The sequence below is a fragment of the Nicotiana sylvestris genome, chromosome 6 (assembly GCF_000393655.2).
Source record: "Nicotiana sylvestris chromosome 6, ASM39365v2, whole genome shotgun sequence".
Lineage (NCBI taxonomy): Eukaryota > Viridiplantae > Streptophyta > Magnoliopsida > Solanales > Solanaceae > Nicotiana > Nicotiana sylvestris.
In genome coordinates, this window is record NC_091062.1 from 47,591,078 (window position 1) to 47,615,934 (window position 24,857).

The window sequence follows — 24,857 nt, forward strand, 5'->3', positions numbered from 1 at the left end:
AACAAACTCGATCGCAATTTTCCATTCGCATTAACCGTAAACTAATAACTAATAAGTTACATCTTTTCAGCATGTAATTAATTGAGGTATTTTCTTTTGTTTTAGAGACAAACTTAATAGAAAAAATGTAGTCACTGTAGGTTTATCCTTAAAAATAAAAATGAGATGAGCCTCGCCGAAAAATACAAAAATCGCGGGGCCCTCAGTAAATATTTGCTTTAAAATTGCTTAGACTTCGGGATGGACCGTTTAGCAAAATTCCACGGCCTTCCTAAAATAATGATACGCTAGTCACTTTAGGCGCGTATTTAATAACGTTATCTCTTTAAACTCGGGTGCACATTTGTGAGACCCAAATCCAAATCTCAACGGAATCGAAATGTGTCTCTAATCACGGGTACATTGATTGTGACGTGGTCTGAGATGCACTTCCATGACGTTGCAAATCTTTTTTTAAAAAAATAATGGATGAGACGAGCCTCGACAAACAAAAATACACAAGCTGCGGGGCCCTCTAAATGTATATATTAAAATACTTAGAATTCGGGACAGGCCGTTTAGCAAATTTTACGTTCTTCCCAAAATGACTATACGCTAGTTGCTTTAGGCGCACCTTTAATAATTTAACCTTAACTCGGGTGCACATTTATGGGACCCAAATCCAAATCTCAATCGAGTCGAGATATGTCAATAACCACGGGTGCATTGATGTAACGTGGTTCGAGATATGTTTTCACGACGTTGCAATTCTCGTAAAATAATAATTATGAAAGCGGTAAAAAGATAAAATTTGCACATAAGTTCACATTTGTATAAAATCAAATAATCAAGCCGAATATGACAGCTGAGCGTCCGTGCTAGAACCACGGAACTCGGGAATGCCTAACACCTTCTCCCAGGTTAATAGAATTCCTTATCCAGATTTCTGGTACGCAGACTGTAATATAGAGTCATTCTTTTCCTCGATTCGGGATTAAATTGGTGACTTGGGACACCCTAAATCTCCCAAGTGGCGACTCTGAAATAAATAAATAAATCCCGTTTCGATTGTCCTTTAATTGGAAAAAACTCCCTTGTACCCTCTCGGGTACGGAAAAAGGAGGTGTGACACACAGTATGCCAGTGTCTTAGGATTTCAGATCAGGACACACAGTTCACATTGTAGTTTTGGAGAGAAGTGCAGCGAGAGTTAGGCACACAGTTTGAGTTGAGTACAACATTCCACCCTCAGACGAACGGACAGTCCGAACGCACCATTCATATATTGGAGGATATGCTATGCGCTTGTGTCATGGATTTTGGGGGTTCGTGGGATCAGTTTCTGCAGCTTGCAGAGTTTGCCTACAACAACAACAACTACCAATCGAGTATTCATATGGCTCTGTATGAGGCCTTGTATGAGAGGCGATGTCGGTTTTCGGTTGGTTAGTTCGAGCTAGGTAAGGCTAGGCTATTGGCTATTGAGTTGGTTCAGGATTCTTTGAAAAATGTTAAGTTAATTCAGGATCGTCTTCGAATGGCACAGTCTATACAGAAGAGTTACGCCGATCGGAAGGTTCGTGATGTGGCCTACATGGTAGGGGAGAAGGTATTGCTTAGAGTTTCGCCCATGAAAGGTGTTATGGGGTTCGGAAAGAAAGGCAAGTTGAGCCCTCGGTACATTGGGCTTTTTGAGGTTCTTGAGAGGATTAAAGAGGTGATTTACAAGCTTGCATTGCCGCCTAGTCTATCGAGTGTTCATCCAGTAGTTCATGTTTCCATGTTCTGGAAGCATTTCGACGATCCGTCTTATGTTTTGGACTTCAGCATGGTTCAGTTAGATGGTAATTTGACTTATGATGTGGAGCCGATGGCCATTTTGGATCGGTAGGTTCGAAAGTTGAGATCAAAGAATATAGATTCAATGAAGGTGTAGTGGAGAGGTCAGTCAGTCGAGGAGGCTACTTGGAAGACCGAGCGGGAGATGCGTAGCAGATATCCATGCCTATTTGAGACTTCAGGTATGATTCTAGACCCATTCGAGGACGAACATTTGTTTAGGGGGAGAATGTAACGATCCAACCGGTCGTTTTGAGTATTATAGCCCTGTTCCCCCATTTATTTCTTACTCTGTACTCATTTGTTGTTATGTGACTTGTCGGGATGGTTTGGTTCCGGGGATATTTCGGAATGAGTTGAGACATCTAGTCCCAAGGTTAGAAGCCTAAGTTGAAAGAGTTGACCATATGTTGACTTATATGTACGTGACTCCGCAATGGAGTTTTGATGGTTCCGATAGCTCCATATGGTGATTTAGGACTTAGAAGTGTGTCTGGATGTTGATTTGGAGGTCTGTAGATGATTCCGGCTTGAATTGGCGAAAGGTGGAAAAGTTGAAGTTTGGAGAGTTGAGAGGTTTGACCGAGAGTTGACTTTGTAATTATCGGGCTCAAATTTTGGTTTCGGAAACTGGAATAGGTCCGTTGTGTTATTTATGACCTGTGTGCAAAATTTGAGGTCAATCAAAGTTGGTTTGGTATGTTTCGGCATTAGTTTTGGAATTTAGAAGTCCATAAGTTCATTAGGCTTGAATCAATGTGCGATTCGTGATTTTAGTGTTGTTTGATGTGATTTGAGGCTTCGAGCGAGTTCGTATAATATTTTAGGACATGTTGGAATGTTTGGTTGAGGTTCCGGGGGCCTAGGGTGGATTTCAGATGGTTAATGGATTGAAATTTGACTTAGAAGATTTGCTGAAGTCGTTGATACCTATGCTTCTGGTTTCCTTATACGCGATTGCGAGTGGAAGTCCGCGATCGCGAATAGTTGTTTGGGCGACTGGTGGAAATTGTGCTATGCGATCGCGAGATCTGGACTGCGATCACGGAGCTGTGTTCAGTAGTACTACGCGGATGCGTAGGGTTATACCGCTTTCGCGAAGAAGGAAGGAGGGGTGGCCTGAAGCCACGCGTTTGTTCATCGCGTTCGCGAAGAAGGAAGGAGGGGTGGCCTGAAGCCACGTGTTTGTTCATCGCAATCACGTAAGGAGGTATGCGATCGCGTGTCCAGTCTACCAAAATATTAGTGCCACATAAGATTGAATATCCAATTTTGATAGCCTTAACGGAGGAATATATTAGAGCCACTTGGGTAACATCAGGGGTATTTTTGTATAATATATAACATAGGGTAAAATATCCTTTTCTCATAGTAAAGAGGCAAATTTGACTCTTTTCCCTTTCAAAAAAAATATTCTTAAAGGTCATTTGGTTGGGAACACAAGTCTCAGCCTTAATTATCTCGGGATTAGTTATCCCATTCTCTATAGGGATAAAAATAACATTACAATTCCGGAATTAATAATAGACCGCGATTTTATTCCAATCAAAGGTGGGATAAATTTATCTCAAATTTAATCTCGTGATTAATTATCCTTTATCCCTCGTACCAAATGAGCCCTTAGTGAGAAATAGTTTGTGTTTGACTAATCAATTTGAAAAGCACTTTTAAGGAGCAATTAGTATTTGGTCAAGATTTAAAAGAATACTTTTAAGTGTATTTTCTCAAAGCAACTTTTCAAAAATAATTTCTGCTTCTATTCAAAATATTTTTTATTTTCTTCTAAAACTTGGCCAAACACCTTAATTTAAAAAAAAAATACTTTTGATAAAATAGAAAAAGAAATTGGCGAAGCATGCTATTAGTCCTCTCGGAATAATTCTTCTTTTACACATTATTATTTCAAACAATAGAACGGTTAGTGCCATTTAGGCACGTCACTAATAGACATTTTAATCTACAATTAAAAGATTAAGATAGTTTTGTAGTTCACAGTAAACTTTATTTTAGAATCTCCCCGTAACTATCACTACTAAAAAACAGTGCAATTTCGTTCACTATTTCCAATCGAAATCGGTCGAAAATTGATAATATTCGATCGAATTCTGACCGATTTTAATTGATCGAGGAAATGATGGTCGCAAACGTGTAGTGACTGAAATCGGTCGGAAAAATTTCAAAGCGTTAACTGACTGTCAAACTTTAATTTCCGACCAAAATTAGTCAGTAACTATTAAATATTTTTTTTTAATTTTCAAATTCCGACCAAATTCGGTGGGAAATTTTTAAAAATAATAATTTTATTTAATTAAATAATTTGTTGTAAATTGTAATAAATTGTTAATTTATTTATAAAAAAATAAAGATAATTTCATAATTTCCCACCGAATTCGATCGAAAATTATGAATTTCTGGGCAAAATATTGTAATTTCTGACCGATTTCGGTCGGAAATCTGGGTAAAAACTGGGCAGAAAATGTTTGTTTTTAAGCTACACCACTATCAATTACTACCACAATCCATCATATAATGGCAGCATTACATTTATGTCATTCAACCATAATTAATGAACAACAATTAACTAACTAACTAACTAACAACAACAACAATTAACTAGCAAAAACAATAAACTAACACTAACAACCATTATCTAACAACAATAACAACTAATAACAACCACAACAACAATGCCAACCACAACAACTATACAAATGTTCAATAACAAAATAATATCAACGATACAATTATCATTCAATACTAGTCTCAACTAAAAAACAGTGAAGTTCAATAATTTGTTAAGGGGTCGTTTTGTTAGTTATTATAATCCCACGGTAAAATGAGATACTATTTTATTCTAAGGTTGACTTGTTTATTCGGGTATAAGCAATCCCACAATCATTTATTTATAATTGTGACATTATGTTTATACCGTACTCTGTGGAGTCGTTTTATTTGAGCATAAATTACGTTGAGATTAGTTATGATGAGATTAGTTTTACTAAATTAGATATGCTGAGATTAGTTATCTCGATATTATTTCTTAGTGGTTGTTTAGTATGTTGTATTAATCTTGAGATTGTCAATTTTACTGCTTTATCCTAGGATGACATATCCTGGACTATTCCACCATCTGGCAGATATAAGTTATCCCCGTACAATTTTTTAGTCTTGTGATAATTTATCCCAAGATTAATAACCAAACAAGAGATAAGACGGTACTAAATTTTTATCCGAGGATTATTTTTGCTTATCTCATAGCAAACAATCCCCATGTGGAATAATAATCTTGTGATTACTATTTAGGGGCAAAGGTACATAGCCCTAAGGGTGGTCAACTGATCATCCTTTGTCGAAATATTAAACTGTATATATAGGTAATATATTAGATTTTATAGTTTATAACATATTTTGAACATCCTTTATTGGAGATTTCTTTTACTTATTTCAAATTTAAATACCTTAAATAAAATTCCTGGCTTCACCACTATTACTAATCCTAAGATAAAATAACAAAGGACACATTTGTTTTTTTTTCAAACTCTTTATCCCAAAGTCTTTTAAGAAATCCAAAGTTAAATTTGAAAATAAAAGTTCATTCAAGTTTATTTTATGTGAAACAAAATATATATCCTATTTCTGGTCAAATGAACCAAATATCTACCATAATGGTATATTCCTTTGAATAGCTTCAAAATTATTTAATGTCGCGTTATAATCTTCGCATTATTATCCCGATACAAAAGAGCCATTGCATAAAGAGTGATTTTCATATTCTATACTTAGAGTGCAAGTTCAGCGGTGTTACCCAGGAAGCAGATAAGAATGTAAGGCTTGACACACAAGTCATCCCTAGTGGAGAGAGAGAGAGTTTCAAGTATCTGGGATCCATAATTCAGAATAATGGAGAAATTGATAAGGATGTCACATATCATATCGGGCAGGGTGGATGAAGTGGAGGCTCGCTTCCTGTGTTTTGTGCGATAAGGATGTGCCGTTGAGGCTTTAGGGTAAGTTCTACAAGGTAGTGGTTAGACCGACTATGTTGTACGGGGTAGAATGCTGGCCAGTCAAGAACTCCCATGTGCAGCAGATGAAAGTAGCTGAAATGAGGATGTTGAGATGGATGTGTGGTCATACTAGGTTAGATAGAATTAGGAATGAAGTTATTCGGGACAAGGTGAGAGTGACCCTTGTGGAGGAAAAGATGCGAGGCGCAAGGCTGAGATGGTTCGGCATGGTAAGAGGAGAAACACAGATGCCCCAGTTAGGAGGTGTGAGAAGTTGGTCTTGAGAGGGGGGGAGGGTTAAGACGAAGGGTCGAGGTAGGCCAAAGAAGTCTCGAGGAGAGGTGATCAGGCGGGACATGACGCAGCATGAGTTGACCGAGGATATGACCCTGGATAGGAGGGTGTGGAGGTTGAGGATTAGGGTAGAAGGTTAGTAGGTAATCGTGCGTTTTCCTTTGTCTTCATTAGTTCGATAGTGTTAGTGTTAGTATGGTACCCTTTTATCCTGAGTTTGCTATTATCACATATCTTGTTCTGTTAGTGCTTGTCAGCCGTACTTCCTTAGTTTGCTAAGCCGCACTTCCTTAGTTTGCTAAGCCGTACTTCCTTAGTTTGTTATCAGTGCTCCTTTCATATTCTCTATTGCTATCAGACCTCAGATTTAATTTTCTTAATATATTGTTTTGCTATTACTTACTATCGGTACTTCTTTCATATTCTTTATTGCTATCTTCAATTTAGTTTTCTAAATATATTGCCGTGCTATGAATTGCTATCAGTGCTTCTTCCATCTTCTTTAGCTGATGGTCTATCAGAAACAATCTCTCTGCCCTTCTAGGGTATGGGTAAAACTGCGTATATCCTACTTTTCCCAGACCCCACTTATGAGATTTTTAAGGTTATTATTATTGTTGTTGTTATTGTTGTTGTTGTTGTTGTTGTTGTTGTTATCTCGATTCTTGACTGGTCCAAAATTTCTACTTTCAATTTATTGACATATTTTTAATTGAAGTACAATTTAGTCATTTAACTCTTCACACACGTGTGTTTCAAAATAATGGAACTAATTGGAGTTGCGTCTGTTGAGTACTTCTTAAGTGGCTAAACGGGAGAAAAAAGAAGATAGATATTTATTTTCAAAATTTTACTAGTAGCAATTTATTTTCAAAATTTTACTAGTAGCATGTTGAAATTTTAGAAATTATAGAATCCTTCATGTTAAACCAAATTTGCACCAAAAAAAAAAATGTTAAACCCAATACCTGTTGGAGTTTTAACATTTGATTGCAAGATTCGTCTTATATGATGTCACACGCACAATTTTAAGATAGAATTTAAGTTGTATTCGTCTTAAAGTTACTAGGGAAGAAATGTAAAATAATGATTAAAAATTACTTTGAAAAAGGAAAATTACTCAATTTTGAAGATCATGAATTTTAAGATTTGTTTAATAAATTACTTTGATAGTTAATTTTTAAAAATCAAAATTGTTATAGTACTAATACAAATTTAGAAGAGATAACAGTTGGTACAAGTACAAGACTCTCTCCAAAACAGCCTCTCTATTGCTTTCGGGTAGGTAAAGTCTGCGTACACGCCTACACCCTCGAGACTTGTGTTGTTGTTGTTGTACAATCTAATCAAACGTTTGGTCTGACGCTAAACCTTGTTCCCTCATCAGTTTCCGAACACTTTTTCTTGTGAAGTACTGACAGTAAAGACATCTATCTTCCACAGCACGCTCCTTCAAAATTCTTCAAAAATCAATCCAAGAAACACAAGCGCGCCCACACGCGCACGCGCGCGCGCACGCACACTCTCTGTCTCTCTGTTTTGATCAAAATATGCAGTCGCCGGAATCTTGCGTCATAGTGAGTTGCCCAACTACTCTAATAGCCGACGAAGATGAAGAGGTGGCAGATATGGAGACATCTGTTAAGGCAGTGGAGGAAATCTTGAATTACAAATTCATTAAACCAAAACTTCTTGAAGAAGCCCTTACGCACTCTTCTTGCATTGATTCTGTTTCTTATCAGCGCCTTGAGTTCGTTGGTGACGCTGCTCTTGGCTTAGCAATCACCAATTATGTTTATTTGGCATACCCAGAACTTGACCCAGGTCAACTCTCTCTCCTCCGCGCTGCTAATATCAGCACCGAGAAACTTGCTAGAGTTGCCGTTCGCCACGGTCTCTATAAATATGTCCGCCACAATGCTACCGCCCTTGATGAAAAGGTACATTTGGAATTTTTTTTCCAAAAGTCATGTGGCTCAATAGAATTGGTGGCCTAAAACTAAACCTTAATAACATGCCTTAAACTTGTTCATAAAATTATTGTTATTTGAAATTTATTTCTTTCTAATCAATTTCTATGTAATGTTTTTTCCCAATTCACTATATAATCAATTTCAAGCTTACATAATTTTGGGGTTCTAACTCTTTGAGGCCAAAAGCAGTGGTTTTATTGACTTGAGGGTAAAGTATTTTTTTTTATTTATTGTACAGGTACATTTTGTATATTATTTGTGGCAAGATCCGATTTAGCTTTCTTGGCCAATTATTAGTTGCCTTAAATTGATTAAGTTAATTCTTTTGTGAATGTTGAATTGAGGGATTTAAAATTTGGATATAGGTGAAGGAATTCGTAATAACAGTGCACCAGGAGGAGCAGGCGGAGTTCCATGGAGGAGCAATGAAGGCGCCGAAGGTTCTTGCTGATATTGTGGAGTCTGTGGCGGCAGCTGTATATGTGGATTGTGGCTTTGATCTGAAGAATCTCTGGCTGGTCAGTTGTCTCTCTTCTGGCTGTTTAGATATATTGGTGGATTTTGGTTGTATCCTGAGTATGTAATTTTATGGAATTAAAAACTTTAGGAATTGGGCCTATTGGCTATTAAATAGTTGCAAATGGTGGTATCTTGTGTAGTAGAAGTTACACAATTGGATACACAGTGTTATATGTAATGTTCTCTGTAACAACCCTTTTTAACTCATGTATACTAGTTTTTGCTAACTTGGCTCACAAACTCACTTGAACGATAATCAAGTTTCGAGGAAATTGGGGTTATGTTTGGATTGTCATTATTCTTGTTAGTTTCAGACTTGACACCTTACTTCTCCAAATATGCTTTTCATACATCTGTTTCCTTGAGAAGAGATGACAAGAGTTAATAATTAACCTAAAAAAGAAGTCATTTGTATTTTATTTTTGGCACTGTGTTTAAGGTCATATCTATGAAAAGAAATTTTTAGTTTTCCTTCTCTAGAATGTCATTTTAGATCTGTTTACAATGAAATAAGTTCATGTTACCTAACTAAGCAAGGTTTTGAAGTTGTGTGTGAGAGAGAAGGTGGGGTTGCTTATTGAAATTTGAATTGTCATGATAATGAAAAAGTAAAATGGTAAGTTCACATGAAAGCTGTGTTTCTCCTGTCTTTTCAGTTTTGTATCATCGGAAAGCCAATTAGATTATATTTTTCACCTAGAAATCTAGCATTTTCATCTTCCAGACGAGAAACGATATCCAGATGTTCTAATTAGTTTACTTTCATTTTGTGTTAGATATTTAGAGGCCTCCTCGAGCCTATTATCACATTAGACTTGTTGGAAGAACAACCGCAGCCTGTAACCATGTTGTATGAGCTTTGCCAGAAGGACGGAAAACAAGTCGATATAAAGCATTGGAGAAAAGGAGAGAAAGACATAGCTAGTATTTATGTTGATGGTCAATTTATTATCTCAGCTTCTTCTGAGAACAAAGAAAATGCTAAACTTCACGCTGCAAAGGCTGCACTCCAAAAGTTAGCTTTTAAATCTATTGGTAAGACGGATACTGAAGTTGAACCAAATACAGAGATTGATGGGGCAAAGCAAAAGCTGCATGAGCTATGTGGAAGAAAGAAATGGCCCATACCGACTTACAGGTTTAAACTTTTCCTTTGAGTGAGATAATCTACAGTTGCACAAGCAAACTATTTTAATATTTGCAGGTTAGCATGCATAGCATGGAAAAACTTGGACATTAGGGAATCCTAATGATAAAACTATTTTCTTCTTTTGGTTGCATATTCCTTTGTCACATCAGTTGAATGAACTCAGGGGCGGATCTACGTAGGGGAGAGGGGGTGGTACGCCACCCGGTCGCTCGGATAGAATTACATTTATGTACTAGTATTTCACAAATAAAAGTGATATAAATAAAGCAGTGGCACCCTAAGTAACAATGTGATTGTAGGTGCCATGGTCAAAATCCTGACTTGCCAGATACATGATTCGGGATCGATACTAGCTTCACTCAATGCAGTTCAATTTTACCTTTCCTCTACATGATCCTTTTGTCCATTCTCTTTTCTTTTGTTCTCTTTTTCTTATTTTCTTCATCTTTGTATTTTCTCTCTTAATAAAACCCCATTTATTCAAATAATAAAATAAAAATTTGCTTCTGTTTTATCTTTCTACATCTCAAAATTTTTATTTTAATATGATTTAATTATTAGTTTGAATCCATCTAATGTTATTTTCTCCTCGATTTCAAATAAATGACCAAAAATTTTCCTCAATGCAATTCAATATTACTTTTCCTCTACTTATTCTCTTTTTCCATTCTCTATTCTTTTAATTTTTTGTTTTCTAATTTTCTTTCATTTTTGTATTTTCTCTCTTTATACAACCCCATTTTTATTATTTATTTAAATTATAAAATTAGATTTACTTTTGTTTTTTTTTCTACATCTCAAATTTTTTATTTGAATCTGATTTTAATTATTATTTTTTTCCATCTAATGTTATTTTTTTCTTGATTTCAAATATACAACAACAACCACCCAGCAAAATCCCACTAATGGGTTCTGGGGAGGGTAGTGTGTACGCAGACCTTACCCCTGCCCCAAAGGGGTAGAGAGACTGTTTCCGAAAGACCCTCGGCTCAAGAAAACAAAAAGACAAAAAGGAGACAATATTAGTATCAGCAAAAAAATCATATGAAAAACAGAAACAACATGAAATTCAGAAGAAAGATGCAAAGCAAAAGCGATAGCTAGTAAATAGTTCCTGCGTTGAAAAGTGAAATAGTAAGACACAACATTGCCACTAACTATCATAGACAAAAATCCTACCAGACTGGTCTCGCAATGGTACAAAGTAAGGAAAGACTCAAACTACCTCCTAACCTACAACCATAATACTCGACCTCCACATCTCCCTATCCAGTGTCATGCCCTCGGAAATCTGAAGCCTCGTCATATCCTGCCGAATCACCTCTCCCCAATACTTCTTAGGTCGCCCTCTACCTCTTCTCGTGCCCTCCACAACCAACTGCTCACATCTTTTTACCGGCGCATCTGGGCTTCTCCTCTGAACATGCTCGAACCATCTGAGTCTCGCTTCCCACATCTTGTCATCAATGGGAGCCACATGCACCTTCTCCCGAATATCATCACTTGATTTCAAATATATGACTAAATATTTATTCTTTGCTTATCACATATTTATTTGCACTAAGAACCTTGTAAAGAGAACCGAATTAATTTAAAATGGGCCGAACCGAACCGAATTAATTCAAAACAGAGGGAACCGACCAGATGTACACCATATTTAACCTCCTTGTCTAGTGGTAAGTTTGCATTAAATATAGTGGCACCCGTAGTCATCAAATCCTGGATCCGTCTCTGAATGAACTCATACAATTGTTATTTCTACACTTACTTTTGGATGTGCTGAGGTTTAATATTTCGAGTAATTTGACTCTTCAGTCTGCATATTCTCAGATCCGAAGATGTTTTACATGTGTTTTGCACGCGGGAGCTTTTACTATTTTGTTAGTTCTTTTTTCTGGTTTGTGTATCTCACTACCATATGCCACCAACTGTTTTTTTGTTTGGGGGTGAACACGTGTGAACTGCGTGATACTTTGATTAAGTTTCCTTATTGTTTGCTTTATGATGGGTGCAGAATAGAGAAACAGATAGGTCCAGCTCATGATAGGAGGTTTATATGTTCTGTACAAGTTCCAATTGCTGAAGGCTTGCTTTTTGTGAAGGGAGAGGAGAAGTCACGAGTAAAAGATGCAGAGAATTCTGCAGCTTCAGCAATGATTTGGGGTCTGCAAGATTCTAACCTCAGTTAACGGTATATTGTTTTTAGTAGTTTAAATAATTGTATCTCTGTGCTAGGCTGACGAGACTGCAGGGAAGAGCGTAATATATCTTGTACGAGTATTCGTATAATTTGAAATCCATGACTTATTTAGTTTCTCTAGTTCTTATGTAGTACTCCCTCCGTTTCATATTATATGAGATAGTTTAATTCGGCACGGAGTTTAAGAAAAAAGAAGAAGACTTTTAAAATTTGCGGTCTTAAAAGTTTAAGGGGTAAAAAGTTTGTGGGGCCATGATATTTGTGTGGCTATAAAAGCTTCTCATTAAGGGTAAATGGGTAAAATGAAAGAGTTTAAAGTTGATTATTTCCAAATTTAGAAATATGTCATTTGTTTTGGAACAGACTAAAAAAAGGAAAGTACCTTATTTAATATGAAACGGAGAGAGTATAATCTTCTTTGTTGCTATAAGGTGAATAAGTTACGAAATATTGTCATAGCTCCATCTTATCAGGAAAGGGATAAATTGATGCACTAGAGATGTCACCTTTTACTATGTAAATTATTTATCTGATACAAAGATGATTTACACAGTTGTAGCAGACCACTATAATGTTCAGAAACTAATGAAATGAAATTCAGCTGTTTCATCATCAAAGTCTCTTTTGCTGAGGCTATTAACTCTCTTGCTGTTTCATTGATTCCTATAAAATATTAAAACCATTTAAAGCCTCATGCTCCACTACTTTTTTTTTGTATCAAGGTAAAATACTTTCCAGTACCCGATGTTTATACCAAACGTATTAATTTACCATAGTTAAGTTATAAATTAAGGTGAGAATGTGTATTAATTGACTACAGTTTAGTGATAAAAGTGTTTGTGAATACATGTGTTATATATTCTTGGGTTGGTGTAACTACCAGGCGGGGGCAAGTTTTTACTGCGCTCTCTGGCTGAGTTCCAAATTGAGAAGCGTTACAACCCTGATCATAAAAGTTATGAGAGAATTTAGTATTTTACCAGATAATATGGAAAAGGAACAAAAAAAGGAAAAAGAACGGGACCTGTATTAGAAACTAATGAGGGAAGTAGAATAATCATAAAAAGGTTGTTTTGTTATAAAATAAAGACTGTAAAGTAAAGATAAGTATAGAGAGAAACTGATATATTAGTCGAATTCAAACTGATGTACATAATGAACTGAAATCTCTTCTATTTATAGAAGAAAGGAAGATGCTGTGTAAGCTGCTACTGCAAGCTGATGTGTAAGCTGCTACTGCAAGCTGATGTGTAAGCTGCTACTATACCAGATATGGATAATCTTCTACTGAGAGTAATGTTTATCCATAACGGAGTACTGAAAGGATAAGCTCATTGTACCAGGTATAGATAATCTTCTACTGGAGGTGATGTTTATCCATAACGGAGTACTGAAAGAATAATCTCATTGTACCCGGTATGGATAATCTTCTACCAGAGGTAATATTTATCCATAACGGAGTATCGAAAGGACAAACTTATTATACCCGGTATGGATAATCTTCTATCGGGGATAATGTTTATCCATAACCGGGTACCGAAGTGATAAGCTTCTTCAGGAGGCTTGTTTCCAATAAAGTACTAAATAGATAAACATATTTACAATGGAGTCCCATATGGATAAGCTTCTACAATGGATACTAAACAGGAAGCTTATAATAGAGTACTAAATGAACATCCATAATATAATATATTTATAACACTCCCCCTTGTATGTTCATTAAAAGATAATGTGGCTCATTAAAACCATACTAGGAAAAACCACTGTGGGAAAAAAAATCCTAGTAAGGAAAAAAGAGTATATTGCGTATTTTACTCCTCCTGATGAAAACTTTATTTCAAATATTTGAGTCTCCGCATTCTAATCTTGTATCTGAATAACCAATACGATCTGCACCACCTATAAATGCATAACAATTACACTGAAATAGAGTATTTCAGGACCAAGGAGTTCATCATCCTCTTCTGGAGGTCGGAACGGATCCTTATTCACTTCAAGTGATCGAACACCCATTGATGTACTTAATGAGTGCGCTTTGTCCATGAAAAAGCGTTTAAAAGCCCTTTCTGTATAGACAAATTTATGGATAAAGATTTCGTCTACTAAATATTCAATTTGCAGACCAAAAGTAAATTTTTATTTTTCCAAGATCTTTTATCTCAAATTCTTTCTTAAGATATTCAATTGCCTTTTGGATCTCTTCTGGAGTTCCAACAAATTTTATGTCATCAACATAAACAACAAGTATAACAAATTCTGATGACATTTTCTTTGTAAAAATACATGGACAGATAACATTATTTATGTAATCTTCTTTCAACAAATATTTACTGAGGCGATTATACCACACGCACACTGATTGCTTTAAACCGTACAAAGATCTTTATAATTTGATCGAGTATATTTCTCAAGACTTTGAATTATATGCTTCAGGCCTTTTCAATCCTTCAAGGATCTTCATATAGATTTAATCAAATAAGTCATATAAGTTAAGACTTGTATCTAAATGGTATGATATATTCAAGTGTCTGGACTTCTGGTCCGATCCTCACAATCTTTTACAATATTGTATACTATATTGTATCAAATAAATCGTCGACGATCATTTTGTATCGGTTCCTAAGCGACATAATTTGTTGAGATCTCATCACTTTCATTATTTTCAGGTACCTGAACTTCTTCTGGAGTTTCATGAAATGTTATGTCGTGAGCTCTTCTAGATCTCATTTCCTCCTCATTATAATCATTTTGATCATTTGCTCCTATCATTTTTCAAGGATTGTTATCTCTGGAACCGATCGGTTTACTACGCTTCATGCGTGCAATAAACTCTATCCTTCAGGGACTTTAATTTTAATAGGAGCATATGTAGCTGAAATATGATATTAAATTTTTTTTTTGGATCAACAAATACTTCTGGCATTTGACTTGAATTATCTTCTAAGTGAGGATCATATTAATGATAATTCGATTCATATAGCATATCCCCCAAATGTTAGAAAAATTAACATATATCCCCAATCTTCTTTGGGAAACATATCTTTGTGTATTGTGGTAGAGAAATTAATCATATACCACACATCAAAAGATAGTAAAAATATTTGATTTATGATCCTAAACCAATTGTGAGGGGAAGACTTTATCATATATTGTTGGTCTAATACATACAAGTGCTGCTGTATGCAATTTAGAATATCTTAGACCAACACATAAATCTTTGTTCTCATAAGGAATAGCTTAGCCATTAGTAGGAGGTATTCAATGCTAAACCAGCTTGGATATAAACCAGCATTATCAAGATGAACTGTCTTGATTTCGTAATCTGAAAGTTATGCTTTTAATTGAGAAAAACAATCTCAAATGCCAAACTGCAGGTTGACAATAAACATACATATAAGCATCTTATATATGAATCTATAAGTGGTTCACATGATAGGTGAATGAGCCCATATTCACCTTTTATATATTTTAGAATCAGAGGTCTTGGTCCCAACTTTAGCTGGTATAATCAATTTATTATGAGAAAAAGCAACACAAGAGAATTCTTTAAGAATCTTCTAGTTCTTCAGTATATGCTTATCTGAATTTTCAAATAGCTCATTTAAAAATGGCAAATGAAAACTTCAAGTTTATGATGGCATGTGTTATCTCTTAGCAAACTTCTGGTTTACTATAGCATAAACTTTTGCATTAGTAAACTTCTGATTTACTGTGGTTACTTTTGTGTAAGTAAATTTCTGATTTACTATAGTTGCTTTTGTATTAGTAAACTTCTGGTTTACTATGATATATGTTATAGTACAAAATGAAGAATAAGGCGGGTCACTTCTCATATACATATTATTTTACCCCTATGATTGTGAAAACATGAAGATTTTCAATCTTTCAATCATTTGTAGTTTCAATATGATAACCATTTGTGTTAGTAAACTTCAGGTTTACTATAACATATGTTTTGACCATATAATATGAATGACATATTTGTATATAAGCTCTTCGAGAGTCTTCATTCATTATCCACAATCTAATATTTATCGGTCACTACTGGTGTCATATGTCTTCTAAACAAACAACTAGCTCTTCGTGAGTTGTTGATATATTTTGTACTATCAAATATTACTCAGACACTTGTGATATCATGAAAGAAAATCATAATCAAATGAACATTATAAAGACAATTCTAAATTTATAAATCTAAGAAATTAAGAATTTCATTATTTTTACCACCAACTTTGTGACAAATATCTCCTTTAGGGAGAAACGCTATTAACATCTGAATATTTTATATCAAAGCGGTAACCCCATAGTCATTACATCCTTCAGGGAAAGATACATGAGTTGTTATGTCCTTCGGGGAACTCGATAACTAACCATAACATATTAATGTGGTTGTAGTAGAAAGCATTCTACAAGAATACTTTTGCCTTGGAATGATATTTAATAAAATTATCCAAGGTATTTTACGTACAACGGGTACGTGCAACAATAATCTTTATACCACAAAAACAAGATTTATATCCTTTGTTATTCTATCTCTTCAAGAGGTGAGTTGTGATATTTCTTCATTCACTCCATGGAATGAAATTGTGCTTCAAAAATAACTTTGAATAGCTTATTATTTTATTTAAGCACAAAAAGATACAGTTTCATAATATTTTCCCGCTTCAGGAGAAAATTTTAATTGTGTTACTTCTTCAGGAGAAAATTTAAAATATGAAATATTGAGTATATATTCCCTCAATCATATTACCTCTTTCGGAGGTGAATTGTAATATATTTATATCAAGAGCGCGTTCATATTTACGAGCTTTATTAATATTGTCACATTCACTTCGAGGAATAGATTAATATTTATCAAAAATTCTCATCCTTCAGGGAACAAAACATAATTATCTAAACGTACATTAATCACACCAAATAGTGTGATGTCTTAGAACCTCTTTTATGATTATACTACTTCAGGAGCAAATCGAGGCATGCATGTAATATAGAGAATATTTCTCTAGTTTATCTTCAATTGTAACTATAGAAAGCCTAAATTATCACATCTGGTGGTCATAGGCATATACCACTTCTAGTGGTTGACAAAATTTAGTTACAATGAGATATGCAAAATATAATCACTTCTGGTGATTGTATATTTCTTGCAAACTCTCCCGGAGTTTAAGTGGATTTAACGATGTTATCCACTTTGTAACCCTTTATTAAGATAATACGGATAGAAACAAATACCAAAATAGGTAGTGTATACATAGCATATAACCAAGCAAGCGATAATAAAGATATTAAAATATAAGCAAAAGGCTCAAATTCAATTATGTAAATTTGGCCACTCCGGATGTAAGTAATATCTACATCACTACTACGAAGAAAAAAAACTCACTGATTCATTCTACAGTTGTTGAATCGTTGGAAGCCATCTTTAGTTTTAACGATAATTTTCCAGTGCTTCAAATCCAAATAATACAATAGCCCCTTGTAATCTTTCTCTACTAATACATCAGCCTTTTTCCCGTTTTCAAATTCTCGAAATTCAAGTTTCTCTGGAATTTCTTCAACACAATACAAAGACCCAATTTCAAATTCCCAAAATTCTGGGGCCACATAATAATTCTTTTCACTTACTTGCGCTCAAAATGGCAGAGTCTCGTACTGATAACGTGTTATAAAATAAAGACTGTAAAGTAAAAACAAGTGTAGAGAGAAACTGATATATTATTCGAATTCAAACTGATGTACATAATGAACTGAAATATCTTCTATTTATAGAAGAAAGGAAGCTGCTACTGCAAGTTTCTGTGTAAGCTGCTACTATACCAGGTATGGATAATCTTCTACTGAGATTAATGTTTATCCATAACGGAGTACTGAAAGGATAAGCTCATTGTACCAGGTATAGATAGTCTTCTACTGGGGGTAATGTTTATCCATAACGGAGTAGTGAAAGAATAAGCTCATTGTACCCGGTATGGATAATCTTCTACCGGAGGTAATGTTTATCCATAACGGAGCATCGAAAGGATAAGCTTATTATACCCGGTATAGATAATCTTCTACCGGGGGTAATATTTATCCATAACCGGGTACCAAAGTGATAAGCTTCTTCAGGCGGCTTATTTCCAATAGAGTACTAAATAGATAAACATATTTACGGCGGAGTCCCATATAAATAAGCTTCTTAAGGAAGCTTATTTACAACGGAGTATTAAATGAGCATCCATAATATAATATATTTATAACAATATTCTATAAAAAATGCTCTGCCTTCTCTCTAATACCTAGAAAGAGAAGGAAGCCGTCGTTCACCTTCAATCAAGACACCGCCAACAAGAACCAATACCGCTACACCACAATGCATGAAGCGCAGGAAATGAAACTCACTGATCAGGAAATTGATCAGCTCAATCGCAACACAAACAAACCTAAAGATGCAATACCCCACACCAATAATCATTCCACTCCCAAGGTAAATTTTCGAGACACTCTATCCCCCCTTCCAACGCACACGTTAACCAACGGAAATCGATTTTCTCCAAAAGCTCACATTAGAAGCTGAAAACTCCAATCCTTCCCATCATCCATTTTTTATCCCTATTTCTACCGATGACAAGCACCAGCTCTATCGCCCTTGGCACCAAACCCTCATCATTAAGCTTATGGGAAAAAATGTCCTATACAAATCTCAAGCTCAAACTAACCACACTCTGCAACTTGAAAAAGCCATTAATTTAATAGATCTAGGATATGACTATTAACTTATTAAATTTCAACAACCAGAAAATTTCAACAAAATCCTTCACCATGGACCTTGGTTCATTGGCTCCCAACACCTAACTATTCGCCAATGGGAACCCAAATTTAACCCTGCATTAGCCCACACCAACTATAGTACTGTGTGGATTCGGCTACAAAACTTCCTACTGAATACTATGATTTACAAATTCTACAGAAAATCGCGGCGTTCATTGGAAGCTTAATTAAAATAGACCCATGCACAATACATACTTCTAGAGGCCGCTACACGAGACTATGCATATTAGCACCATTAGGGAAACCATTACCAACTGAAATACTACTTGGTAATCATACACAACTCATTTATTACGAGATTCTTCCATAATATGCACTAAATATGGCTGTTTAGGTCACACTCTTCACTACTGTCCAACTATCACTAAGGCTTCTACCTCAACACCAACCCAAAATTTTCAATCCCAATCCGCTAGTGAACTCAACGAGCCCAGCCCATGGAAAACAAAAATAGTCAATTACCAAAAAAAAATTAATAAATATTAATGGTAACATTGCCATGTCTCCTAATCAGTCTACTAACGTTGCACCACAAACACACACAAACACCCCAAATACCACCGTTACAAACCCTAAAGGTTCCAATAAATCCCACCTACATGTCAACACTAACAATACAATTCCACTACATAACAAATTCACATTCTCTACCAATGAATCTACGCTGGACCCACAAAACATCATCACTACTCCTTTGTATGCCAACCCTATCTCTGAATCGCATGCCACCTCTACTAACCCTACTATACACTTCACTAACCCTAATTCCACCATTCCCCATCAGCCACCCTCAGCCTTCCTCCATTATATCCGTTAATTAGTAAAACACTACACAAACACAGCCCACAACAATTATACATTCCTTCACCATTCTCTCACCTAGAAGCCAATCATGACACTGCCCCAACTACTCTTCCTACTACCACAACTATTTTAAATTCCAACACCACAACTGATGCACCTCCCAAATCTCTTATCACCAAACACCATATTAGCAACACGCCTACACGTCAACACTAACCCTAAACGTCAACACTAACAATACAATTCCACTACATAACAAATTCACATTCTCTACTAATGAATCTACGCTGGACCCACAAAACATCATCACTACTCCTTTGTATGCCAACCCTATCTCTGAATCGCATGCCACCTCTACTAACCCTACTATACACTTCACTAACCCTAATTCCACCATTCCCCATCAGCCACCCTCACCTTCTAACACCAAAACACCTATGCACACTATCACAAAAAATGCACCCTATGACAACCGCCTTCCTCCATTATATCCGTTAATCAGTAAAACACTACACAAACACAGCCCACAACAATTATACATTCCTTTACCATTCTCTCACCTAGAAGCCAATCATGACACCGCCCCAACTACTCTTCCTACTACCACAACTATTTTAAATTCCAACACCACAACTGATGCACCTCCCAAATCTCCTATCACCAAACACCATATTAGCAACACGCCTACACAGTCACAACCAACAAACGATATACACCTTCCAGCATACAACTCTCAAGGCAATACCACAAACCCTGCAACAGCTACTCCGATGACATCAACCTCTATTCCTAACACTGTACCTCCATCTGCAACACTCCACAATAACCACTCAATCACTCCTCCTCCTCATTCTCTCTTGGTTACCCCAGAGGAAAAGCACCACACTCAACCTAATAATGATGAGCATCGAAACTACCACCGCTATGTATCCTACTACCCAAAAGCAAACCACCCCTTCAAATACCACCCCATTACCATATTTTGTCCATACATAAACTACTACTACTTTCTTTCAGCAAAATACTGATTTCGTTCAACATGTATCGTCCACACCCTCCACGACACCATTACCACCACCACAGGCAATGCCGCTACATCCACAATGTTCACATCAACCACTACCATCACCAACCTTTACCACAGCTCCTCATCTAGCACCTAACATCTCAAATGCAACAGTGGCCAGTGCTGCCTCCTGTTCATCACACCATGCAGCTACAACCAATGTTACCACTACCACCACAACACTCCATGCAGCAACAACCCTTCATGGATCTGCAACTACTGCAAAATCATGTCACCCCACTACTAGAAACCTCAGAGGAGATGACCTTCTCCCTACAAGAGGGCATTCCAACTCAGGCTCATCAAGATCAAGTGATGAACCTCATTCATCAACAAGATATTACCATCCTCCAGCTACAACGCATCATCCATCAGTAATAACAATGGCAGGCGGCGTTTCTCCAACAACCACCTTATGGGGGGTATACACCCACAGACCAACTTTTGGTTATGGTTAGACCCACAACACAACATAGAGGTGCCTCACAATCCACCAACAGGCATACCTCAACATCGGGTGATAGACATGCCACACAACAACTCACCACCTCACTCTTCACCATAGGAGTTCCCACAGCAGGAAGAAGAAGACAACGATCTACCGGAGACTTTCATGGAATCAATGGTGCTGAAAGATTTTCTGATGATCTCCATGCCAAAAATATCGAAAAATAATTTCCCATCTTCATCCTGCATGCTCTTCAGAAAACCTCCTTGAATATACGTCTCGACCCCTACTCCTTGGAAGAGAGGGATGTGATACTTTTGATTCCCACTCTTCACGACAATCTTCTGCCATCAGCGCTCTACAATACACCTCATCTACTAATGCACTTGGAACTCTCACTCCTATGTCAACGGGACAACTCACAACTTGAAAGTCTAATGGAGATAATGCTTTGGAACTGCCGGGGAGCTCACAATCAAGAATTCCGCCGAAATCTGCGATTTTTATTACATGGAACAACCCGTCCATTTTCTGTCTTCCAAAAACAAAAATGGCAGATCACATTGATCTACTCAATGAATACAACTACACTGATCTCATTCAAGTAGCAGCACAAGGACACTCAGGTGGCATAGTCCTATTATGGCGTAATAATGAACTAGCGATGAATCTAGTTGCAGTCACTATCCAGGAAATCCATGCTTCCGTCCAAGTAAATAAGGCCCCACCTTGGTTTTTTTCCTTAGTTTATGCAAGTAAATATTATTGTGATCGTCAACTTCTGCGGAAAAATCTACAAACGGTACATGCTACTCATAATGATGCATGGCTACTCTGTGGCGATTTCAACGAAGAGAAAAATTTGGAGGAGCTCCTATTAACACTAAACGTGCCTCAAATTTTAATAACTGCATTCATAACCTAAAAATGTTTGACCTAGGTTTTGCAGGATCACGCTTTACGTGGACTAACAAGCCTAAATATAGGCATAATAATAAAAATACTAATAATAAAATTATTATGGAAAGACTAGATAAATTCTTCGCCAATCATAAATGGATTGAATTGTACCAAGACTCCACGATACAACACTTACCTCGTACTCATTCTGACCATTGCCCACTTTTACTCAATCTAACCAAACCTTACCCTAAACCTTCTTCTTCTTTTAAATTTGAAACCATGTGGTTACAACACCCCAATTTCAAGACATTGTAACCCAAACATGGCTTAAGAACCTAATTATCCAACATGATTAAAAATATTTAAAGAAGTAACTACTGATTGGAACAAACAAAGCTTTGGTAACATTTTTTATAAAAAAAAATTCTGCTGGCATGACTAAAAGGCCTCCAACTAATGAATCCCACCAACACAAATTCATTCCACTATAATTTAGAAAACCAACTAATCACTAATTTTAACAACTTACTACGTATGGAGGAAGAATTTTGAAAATTAAAATCAAGAATACAATGGTTAAATGAGGGTGATGCAAACACCTACTTTTTCCATCTTTCCACAATTCATAGACGTCGTGCCAATCGTATCCTAAGCCTACATGACATATTTGGTAATTGGACTTTTGACACAAAAGTAATCCGCCAAATAATCCTAACTCATTTTCAGGAACTCTATACTACCCAACTAATTTATTGTCAAAGGGAACCACCTACCAATTATTTAAATTGCCTCACTCCTCAAGATATCCATTCCCTAACCCGGCCTCTCTCAAATGATGATATTTCTACTGCCGTCCATTCTTTTAAACCCCTAAAAGCCCCAGGCCCAGATGACCTCCATCATATATTTTTCCAAAAATTTTGGCATGAGACAAGCCAAGCAGTAATCCACACTTGTCAAAATGCATTCTCTGCCTCCTCAATTCCATCGGAAATCAATACAACTAACATCACACTTATTCCAAAGACTCATCATCCTGAATCTATAGCTCAATATACACCAATTGAGATTTGTAACACTATTTATAAAATCATTACTAAGATTATAGTAATAGAATTTGTCCACTTATGCCTAAACTCATAAATCCAACTCAAAGCAGTTTTCTAAAGGGTCGTAGGGCCGCTGATAATGCCATTATAATTCAGGAAGTAATACACTCTTTCAAGCAACAAAAGGGTAAAATAGGCAACATGATGCTTAAAATTGACCTCGAAAAAGCTTTTGGCCGTGTAGAATGGTATTTCATCCACTATTCATTACAACAACTATATTTTCCTCCTCTGCTAATCAATCTCATAATGTCATGTGTAAATACATCTTCCATTTCTATACTTATTAATGGTACACCAACCCCTTTCTTCCAACCATCTCGTGGTATACGACAAGGAGACCCTCTATCTCCCTATTTGTTCATCATCTGTATGGAATCCTTGTCCCGTATTATTGAGTACAATGTCGATATTTGCCATTGGACACCCATACATCTCAATAGAAATGCACAACCTCTCTCACATCTCTTGTTTGCTGACGATCTGGTGTTAGTAGCAAAGGCAACAATGCCCAACACTAAAACCATTACTGAAATTTTTAACATGTTAAGCGCAAAATCAGGGCAATGCATCAATTTTCAGAAATCCAAATTACTTTTCTCTAAAAATGTGGACACAAACCTTCGTCAATCCCTATCAACCGCTCTTAATATCCCAAATGCTACAAACTTTGGTAAATATTTGGGCCTTCCCATTACAACTACCAATCTTAAAAAATCTGATTATCAATAAATTATTGAACGAGCTACATCCAAATTAACAGAATGAAAATCTAAATTCTTTACCCTTGCAGGACACACCACTCTTGTTAAATCAGTCTTAAATTCAATTCTAATTTACTCAATGTAGACTAACCTACTACCACACACAATTATAACACAACTAGAACGCATCCAACATAACTTTCTATGGGGTTCCTCAGCACATAAGCACAAAATTCATTTAATAAATTGGGATACCATCACTTCTCCTAAACCAAAAGGGGGGTTAGGCATCCAAAAATTAGCCCCAAAAACCTTGTTATGATCACCAGTCTTCTATGGCGTTACTTCCATTTCACTAACTCCATATGACCTAACATTCTCACCGCTAAACATAACCATCAAAATACTAATACTAATAATTATTTATACACACTGCACAAAAATTCTAATGCCTCATACACATGGAAAAACATGATCAAAGTAGCCCAATATTGTAGAGATGGCACAGGTTGGAACGTAGCTCATGGTACAAGAATAAGTCTTTGGCATGATCGTTGGATTGACAACAATCTATCCTTACGCCATCTCATCCAAGGTCCCATTCCTAGAAATAAATTAAATAAGTCTGTTGCTTCCATTATAACTAATGCTTCATGGGATCTTTCCACACTATCCTTCATACTACCTCTACAATTCACTCTCTAATTAATAACACTGTTATTGACCAATTCTCCAACGCACAAGACACTCCTTATTGGCATCATACCTCTGATGGTATGTTCTCCACCTCCTCTGCTTATACAAGCATCTTGATGTAACGACCCGACTGGTCGTTTCATGAGTTACTGCTCCGTTTCCCCCATTTCTGCTTTTTATTTCCTTGTTCAGCTATACTATATGTTATCGGGTTAATTGGTTTGTGTTCGGAGAGGTTTTGGTAAGGTTTGAGACACTTAGTCTCTTTTGAGTAAGCTTAAATTGGAAAAGTCAACTGAATGTTGACTTATGTGAAAAAGGCTCGAATGTGAATTCCGATGGTTCGGATAGCTTTG

General features: G+C 36.2%; 3 protein-coding genes across 3 annotated transcripts; all 3 read left to right on the forward strand.

Annotated features, from left to right (window-relative positions):
* Window positions 1–1,291: 1,291 nt before the first annotated feature.
* LOC138870567 (uncharacterized) lies at window positions 1,292–1,870 on the forward strand. The gene is made up of 2 exons (XM_070148386.1): window positions 1,292–1,420; window positions 1,505–1,870. The coding sequence occupies exons 1-2, from the start codon at window positions 1,292–1,294 to the stop codon at window positions 1,868–1,870; spliced, it is 495 nt and encodes a 164-aa protein (XP_070004487.1).
* A 5,584-nt stretch (window positions 1,871–7,454) lies between these two features.
* LOC104225537 (ribonuclease 3-like protein 2) lies at window positions 7,455–12,081 on the forward strand. Its single transcript, XM_009777360.2, has 4 exons — window positions 7,455–8,059; window positions 8,458–8,610; window positions 9,388–9,749; window positions 11,776–12,081. The coding sequence occupies exons 1-4, from the start codon at window positions 7,670–7,672 to the stop codon at window positions 11,948–11,950; spliced, it is 1,080 nt and encodes a 359-aa protein (XP_009775662.1). The 5' UTR covers window positions 7,455–7,669; the 3' UTR covers window positions 11,951–12,081.
* An 8,264-nt stretch (window positions 12,082–20,345) lies between these two features.
* On the forward strand, window positions 20,346–21,099 carry LOC138870568 (flocculation protein FLO11-like). Its single transcript, XM_070148387.1, has 2 exons — window positions 20,346–20,501; window positions 20,593–21,099. Exons 1-2 carry the CDS (start codon window positions 20,346–20,348, stop codon window positions 21,097–21,099), a joined length of 663 nt encoding a protein of 220 aa, XP_070004488.1.
* Window positions 21,100–24,857: the final 3,758 nt, after the last annotated feature.

What these genes read in the sequence shown, in the direction of transcription:
- LOC138870567 (XM_070148386.1), top strand. Translation starts at nt 1,292, where the DNA reads ATGGATTTTGGGGGTTCGTGGGATCAGTTTCTGCAGCTTGCAGAGTTT. An exon ending in AGAGGCGATGTCGGTTTTCG is followed by an intron (nt 1,421 to 1,504) that starts GTTGGTTAGTTC and finishes AAGTTAATTCAG; the next exon opens with GATCGTCTTCGAATGGCACA.
- LOC104225537 (XM_009777360.2), top strand. Translation starts at nt 7,670, where the DNA reads ATGCAGTCGCCGGAATCTTGCGTCATAGTGAGTTGCCCAACTACTCTA. An exon ending in CTACCGCCCTTGATGAAAAG is followed by an intron (nt 8,060 to 8,457) that starts GTACATTTGGAA and finishes ATTTGGATATAG; the next exon opens with GTGAAGGAATTCGTAATAAC. An exon ending in ATCTGAAGAATCTCTGGCTG is followed by an intron (nt 8,611 to 9,387) that starts GTCAGTTGTCTC and finishes ATTTTGTGTTAG; the next exon opens with ATATTTAGAGGCCTCCTCGA.
- LOC138870568 (XM_070148387.1), top strand. Translation starts at nt 20,346, where the DNA reads ATGACATCAACCTCTATTCCTAACACTGTACCTCCATCTGCAACACTC. An exon ending in ATCGAAACTACCACCGCTAT is followed by an intron (nt 20,502 to 20,592) that starts GTATCCTACTAC and finishes ACTTTCTTTCAG; the next exon opens with CAAAATACTGATTTCGTTCA.